We start from the raw sequence: 7,441 nt of genomic DNA on the forward strand, positions 1-7,441 counted from the left end.
TATTCAGAGAGTACTTGATCGTTTGGAGTTAATGCTGTATGTTAAAGTTAGTTAACTCTAATTTTAAAAGCAGATATGAATATTTCATAAAATTGTAACGCTTAAACTTGAACTTGAAATGTTTCTAGTCAGAAAAGGAAAGAAAGCACACAATTTAAAATAATTTTTGTTCTCATTTATTCTGGTTCCATATACGTTGAAAGCAATTGGTTGGATCCTTCCATCCTTGAATGTTTTCATTTGAGCTCGATCGTGTGGAAGAAAATAAATGACAATTGTCATTTTGATGTGTGGTTCATGTTGATTCCTAAATGTTTTATAATAGTTCTTAAATGTTTCATTTTAGTTTCTATTGATGTGAATTGGAAAAGGTCAAACAATTATAGTTATCATTTTGATTCATTTAACATGAATATCACGTGGTGGACATCAAAGATATAGGCTAACTTGACCGTCAAACACGTGTTTAGTAATCATTTAATAATTTAGTTCACTCGAACGTTTTATCTCCTTCATTGGTTGCTCTTGAGTAGTCAAATTTATCAAATGTGCTACAGCTAATTTTTCTTTGCACTGTGATTTAAAATCGATTAATTATTCAATCGTTATTTAGTGATTTTGGTACACCTTCGGTTTTTAAAGTTGTGAAACATTGTCATAGTAATTTCTAGTAATAGAAAAGGTCAAATGAATGTTCAAAATTTAAATATGCCATTCGAGATACTGTACATTTAGTAATTTTATTTTTATTACTTTATAAACTACAGTACATGTGGTGGCGCGTGACATCCTAGCCATACATTTATCATTTTGTAAGGGATTCTCAATGTACAGTGACTAATTCGCAGGGTGATTAATCACAAAGATGAACTTCAGTGCAGAATTTAGTTTTAGATATTTAGTTATCATTTTATAATTTCAAACTCAATTATGATAATATCCCACAATCCAGATGGAGACAAGACTTTACTCTAATAGTTTATATATTTACGTATATATTATTTGTAATTTCACTTAAAGTCACCCGTTGTACTGTAAATGCTAATGATACGAAATTTCACTTTTTTTAGATATTGTTTTCTGTATACGATAGTTGCACACCACTAAAGTGATCCCAGTGTTACTATTGTTTCTGCTATATTGTAACTGGAAAGTTCTGAATTTTAACATATCATTATTCTCCCCCCCCCCCCCCCCCCCCCAGAACAAAGTAAAGTTAGCTGGTTTCGTTTATGATAGCTTTCATAAAAAAGAACCTGTCAAGAGTTTAAGAAAAAAAAATTATAAATTAATAATATTAAAATTTCTAAAGAAAACTATAAATATTAGTTTTACACAAAAATTTTATTTATTTTATATTACTTCTCACTTTATGTTTAATTAGTCTTAAACTGATATTGATACTTTAATTTGTGTCATATATCCATGTTTGACACAAACTATATCTAATATTTTAAGATATTTTATCGATACTTATTAATACTTATTAATGAAATATTTAATATATAAATATTCAACACTTTAGAAAATAAAGTACATTAACTAGGAACTTTTATCTTTATTTTTATAAAGTGTGAATACTAAGTTACTAATGGAATAAATAACTAACCTATGTTCATTAAAGATTAGCAGGCAATTGATAATTAACCTATTTAGAGGTTAAGGCAATAAAGCAAGTAGTGAGAAGAATAGCATGAATTGAAAGAATAAAAGGAAAAGAGTGTACATTTGAGACATTACCCTCTGCAGATTTTGATGTACTGCCTAAATCAGAAACAGTATGGGATGCCATCAATTGGCCCCCAGAAGATATATCCACCTATACATAGTTGTGTATAATATTGAAATCCAACAATCAATTAAAAGAGTATTTTTCTTTTTCTTCTCCAAGAATCTATTTCTCCCAAAGAAATAAGGTACATACTTTACAACAGCAAAAATTTTCCCTTGCAAATATTTTTGTGCAAGAGACTTCGGGAACAAAATCAATAGCCTGTTCCTGTCCGCCCGGCGACACAATGCATTAGTGCCAATGGTGGCTAACTCATGTATCCATATATTCTGTGATGAACCAATACCAAATATGGGCAAACTGTCATGAACAAAAGCCAAGTTAATTTTGTCTCGCATGGTGTTAAAGCTATTATTAAACCTTTTAATAATTTCACAAACTAAAGGAATCTCAAGTTGATGTGAGGCCCGAGAGGAGCAAAATTTCTCAAGTTAACATTCTAATTTCTTCAGTATCACTTTAAAATGCATCCTGTATTCGCTTTAAGAATTACAGATAAGATTCTATATGCACATTACAAATCAGATCATACCTATCACACACTCACAATAGAATTGGTGGAGGATTACTTGACAGGTATGATAGCATCTAGGTTTTTCTGAAGCACCCAACCTTTTGGGTAAACTGTATTATGAGCACTCAAATGAAGATGCCAATTCATTATTTTGGAACAGCCATGAGGTGAGCCTTCCATTTGACTTTCATCTTCAACCAATTGTTCTATAAAGGTGGTCTCCTGTCAAACCAAAAGTTACATGAGTTTAATGACTATAAGAATTGCTGATGATATTAAATGGCTTAAACAATATTAAATAGTAAGACCAACTAAATGTCAGATTAAAGACATAGAATAGAAGTCATACTTGAAAACCTTCCTTCACTGTGTCGAACTGTCTAATGGGATTTAAAGAAGGGCGCCGCCATCGTTTTGGATCCCACAAGATTGTGCTGTTGAATGCAAATCCAGACATATCAACATGAAATCTACGAAGTCTTTTACTTTTCTCATTTGTATGCCATCCGATCACTTGGCTTGCATTGCATACAGGACCCTCCAAAATGGCCTTGTTCTTGCTTGGAGCAAGCATGGCAACAGGCCAAGTGCCAAAGCGGCTATAAAATCAGTTCAACATTAGAACGTAGGAATTCAAATTTACAAGATAGGACATAATTCATTATTACATGTTGCACACTTATAAAACCAACAGATATGTCTCAAAGAAAGCTTAACGTTATTAACAATTCCAAATACTTGAATTCCTTTAGGTAATAGGTGGCTTTTGACCTGGCTTTTCTAATTTGGTGACTAAAGGTAGAATGGGTAGGCACCCCCAAGGGCGCCTATGACATTTTGGGATTACCGGAAGATCTTACGTAGGGGATTAGGACATAAGCCCAAACCACAAGCGGTTTTACCTAGTTGCAACTACTCAACTAGTTCCTAGGCATCACCAAGGGATCTCACTTAGAAGGAGGTTATTCACCAAGCAGGAAGAGTGGCTACAGACGAAGTTTAAGTTAATCTCTTTCTCTAATCTTAAAGTTACTTTGAAGTTGAAGGTAAAATGGAATCTTCATAAATAAAGATAATGATGCGTGGGAATTCTTTACATAAAAACTATTTCTAAACCATAAAGATGACAATAGCATCAATAAAGCTCCTTCTTTGGACAGAAGCTCGTTATTAGTACAATTGAGGCTTGTAACTAGCTCTAACCTTGGAATGGAACTTCCACTCCCCAAAACTTTAAGTCAACAAAAATATGAAAATGTAAAGGTAGATTTGGTTAGATTTTGGTTTTCATTCAGTAAATATGTTTTCTCGAATGATTACATAGATTTTACCTTACTTAGTTCCCTGTTTTCAAGAAATAGCAAAGAAAACGGTGAAAACAAGGTTTTTGTTGTTTTCGTCCTTTCCCTTATAAATTCTTGAAGACAAAAAACAAAGACAATACAACATTACTGCTATTACAGGTAAAAACATATCAATTAAGGGGGGAAAAGGCTCCGTGACTACTCAAAGATGCACAAATGGCAAAAAATCCCACAAGAAACCACAAACCAAGAACCATTGTTTTCCACTCTACTGAAAATTTGGGACATAGCAGATTTTGGTACAAGAATAATAAAGAAAAACTCAAGAAGTATATTATAAGTTGTGTTAAGTCTATAAAAAGACAAATGTACATTAAAAATGTTCATTGCGGTCTACCTTGAATAAACTTCTTATCTGTAAAAGAAAATAAGTTAAATAAATCAAACATTTTTCACAAGTTAAAATCAACTTTTTCACTTTAGCTATTTTAGATAGTGTCTCGTCTAATTCAAAGGTCGAATCACTTGCCTTCCTAGTTCTTCCCTTATAAAATGCTTATTGCGAAATTTATATAAATTGGGCCTACATATTTCTAAAAGTCAAAGAAAGTATGAATCGACACCACAAAAAAGGACAGTTGTATTAACTTTATTACCAAGAGATGCTAAATATCCTAAAACTAAATATACAAATATAGTAATGTAATTATTTAAATGAAACCTAAACAAAATAAGAGTAATTTCTCAAATGCGTTCCCCAAAACACATTAGAACCCAAGAATGGAATCCCACGGCCCTTCCCTCGGTTAACCTCAAAGTCAATCATATTTCAATTATCTAAATTGATGTTTACATTAAGCGAAACCTAAAAGCCAAATGCTACCGAAAAGCAGGGGTGCCAACCGCTTGGATCCAGCGGTAAGTTACTAGAGGCAACTAACAAACAGGAGGTAAAAACTTTGTTTCATACTAGCAACAATAACAACTAACACTCCACAAATGCAAGATAACACGGATCAGATGCAAATTGCAAATGCAAACAAATCACCACGAGACCAACTAATTAGAAAGCCGAAGAAAAACAAAACAAAAAACGACAGTCCAATCAACTAGGAGCAAAGTAAGCACCTGATGTCTCTCAAGGAATCAAACAACTCAAGAGAATACACATTATCATCGTCCGCAAAGTAAACAATCCCATCGAGCCTATGACGCTCAATGTGTTCCAACGCTGTGTTCCTCTGATGAACCCCCCTGTCCTTCACATCCGTCAAATTCTTATTGCACACCAAATGCCTATACATCACGCCCGTCTTCCTCAGTACCTCCGCTGTCTCCATCGACGCCGCCTTCATCTCCACCACAATCCACACCACCGGCGGCGGCACCAACCGCAACACCTGCCCCAACCGGTTCAGGAAATACGCCTGAAAAGCGCGGCCGTACGTCGGCGTCACCACAATCAGCGGCTTCCTCGGCACAAAATCGAACCTATCACTCTGCCTCTCCCTCTCTGCGCTTAGGCTCACCGGATCGATCACGAAACCCTCATCGACGCGATTTCGCAGAACGCGATCTTCCTGGCGCAGCTGCTGCGCGTTGTTCGCGTGCGGCAGCGGCGGCTTCATCTCGAACGAGATTTCGTGCGACCGAATGTCCTCCGCCATGTGGCCAAACGGGAACATGCCTAGCAAGAACCCTACGAAGAAGCACAGAACACACCTGAACGCCGCCCTTCTCCACTGCCCTTTCCGACCGTGCCGGCGCGTGAACACACCGCCGACGAGTCGCCGAAACTCCGCCGCAAGCGCCGGCAACGGCGACGAGTACTTGGCGTTCCCGGAAGCGAGCTTATGCGTCGGAGAGGAAACCGGAAACGAACCGTTTATGTACTGGCGATCGGGATACGCCGGCGACAGTGTCCGCCGAAACGAGGCCATTAATTTAACGTCGACGCAGAAAAAATTGAAAAAAAAAAAAGAAAAATGAATTTATGGCGGTAACTGAAATTGAAAAAACACTACATGAGGGAGGGAAAGGGAAGGATCAGAGATTGAAAAGAATGGGAGAAAGATCCAGAACCCTATGAGATTAGGGATTGAATTATAGAGAAAGTATTTGAAGAGAGGATTTAGTGAAACCAGAAAGAGCGAGACCAGAGATCTATTGCTAAATACTCAGTTATGAGTCGCTTCTATGTAGAACAGGAGACAAAGAAACACTGCAAAATACTCATCCGGGTCGGGTCGGGTTCGGGTACCAGTTAAAGACCAGCTGCACCTCCGGGCAAAAACGAAATACGTCTACGTAGGGACGTCACACTGGGCAACTCGTAAAAACAATTAAACTCCATTACGTACATTAAAATAAATCAGAAATATTAATTTCTCACAGTTTTTTATTTTTAAGTTGAACACCTTTCAGTACCCATCAAATTTTAATACATGATTTTTACCTTTTGTTAAATATTAATTAATGATAAGAAGTGTTAAAAAGTTATTGTCAACATTCTTAATAGTGAGTAATATGTTCTCTAATTTTAAGAACATGAAAAATAATTGTTATTAATTACTATATTATTTGTTTAAAATAAAAAAAGAGAAATGTTTTATACTGTTGCAATTTCACGCTACCTTCAACTACGAACTATCAATATAAAAAGTTCAGTTTTGGAAATCATTAATAATATATTTTTCAATATATTTCTTTTAATACATTATCTACTTTTAAGGAATAATCATTAAATTGAGGCAAAAAAATATTAAATGAAAGGTCAGATTCACTAAATTGTATTTTTTAAAAAGAAATGTGGGTAAGAGATTGAACTTTTATATCTAATTATATAGGCATATTTACTACGATCAGAGCTTATTTAGTTGAGATCAGGTAGGAAGAGGTTAGAGAATTAATTTGTTAGATTGAGTGAGAAAAATGAGAATTAATGTTAGGAAGATGGTTAAACATATTTTTATTAATTTTTTTATCTATGTTAATTATTTATCTTTCTACTTGTTTCTTCTCAACTTACTACTTTAAAAAATATTTTTATTTTACTAAATAATTAAACATTCAATTTTATTTTTTACCTATATTTTTCAACTTACTTTTTATCTATTTCCGTGGTCTATATTTTCTTTACTCAAAATAATACACAGCATTAAAATATATATTATATTTTAAATGAATTTGTCTAAATTAATAATTTGTAATTTATTTTTGAATAATATAATTAAATGTATAATATTACTTTTATTATAAAGAGACAGAAAAGTAATTAAAAATTCATTTTAATAGAGATATATATTAGTTAAATATTTCTTACCCAGTATGTTAGAGCCGCCTTAAACAATTATTGTTTCCGAATGGAAAGAAGCATTTTATGAATGCCTAAACTTATAAGTGAATAACCTTTCTCTTTTAGAATCCTTCTACTTATAAATGAAATATATAAAAAAAAAAAAAACTTCTATTTATATTTCTGGCATTTTGATCTCGTGCCCTTTCTTTTTGTTAAAATTATATATATTGACTGCAGAAATCATGTGTATTTAACAAACTATATATTATAATAGTAAAAGCGACATATAATTTATTTAAAAGAACAGTAAATGTATTATTGAATTTAATAATCCGAAATTAGAAAATTAAAATATAAAAGAAAATATTGACTCAGCGTCTAATCTTTAACCATCTGCGGAAAGCACGTGTTAAATTGAGGTAATGATAGATTTTCTTTGAGTCAATATTTCAGTTAATACGATATTAATTAATTGTAAAATACGAATCATGTATATAATTGAGCTAGTTTTAGTTTAGCTTCACATAATCTTA

At 33.5% G+C, this 7,441-nt stretch overlaps 1 protein-coding gene across 2 annotated transcripts; it reads right to left on the reverse strand.

Moving 5' to 3' along the window:
* Window positions 1–1,677: 1,677 nt before the first annotated feature.
* On the reverse strand, window positions 1,678–5,906 carry IRX9-L (Nucleotide-diphospho-sugar transferases superfamily protein). Of its 2 annotated transcripts, none has more exons than XM_028048604.2 (4): window positions 4,739–5,906; window positions 2,656–2,905; window positions 2,340–2,528; window positions 1,678–2,092 (listed from the first exon to the last, which is right to left on the reverse strand). In XM_028048604.2, exons 1-3 carry the CDS (start codon window positions 5,548–5,550, stop codon window positions 2,358–2,360), a joined length of 1,233 nt encoding a protein of 410 aa, XP_027904405.1. In that variant the 5' UTR covers window positions 5,551–5,906; the 3' UTR covers window positions 1,678–2,092; window positions 2,340–2,357. The 2 variants fall into 2 exon arrangements, with proteins under 2 accessions (XP_027904405.1, XP_027904404.1); XM_028048603.2 differs by having other exon boundaries at window positions 2,325–2,528; window positions 4,739–5,903.
* Between the last annotated feature and the right edge of the window lie 1,535 nt (window positions 5,907–7,441).

This window comes from Vigna unguiculata, chromosome 9 (assembly GCF_037176805.1).
Source record: "Vigna unguiculata cultivar grain cowpea cultivar isolate G323 ecotype 2 chromosome 9, ASM3717680v1, whole genome shotgun sequence".
Lineage (NCBI taxonomy): Eukaryota > Viridiplantae > Streptophyta > Magnoliopsida > Fabales > Fabaceae > Vigna > Vigna unguiculata.

Coding starts and splice junctions, on each gene's coding strand:
- IRX9-L (XM_028048604.2), bottom strand. CDS start 5,550: ATGGCCTCGTTTCGGCGGACACTGTCGCCGGCGTATCCCGATCGCCAG. Junction 2,906..4,738: donor GATTCCTTGAGAGACATCAG/GTGCTTACTTTG, acceptor CTGATTTTATAG/CCGCTTTGGCACTTGGCCTG. Junction 2,529..2,655: donor CAGTGAAGGAAGGTTTTCAA/GTATGACTTCTA, acceptor TTGGTTTGACAG/GAGACCACCTTTATAGAACA.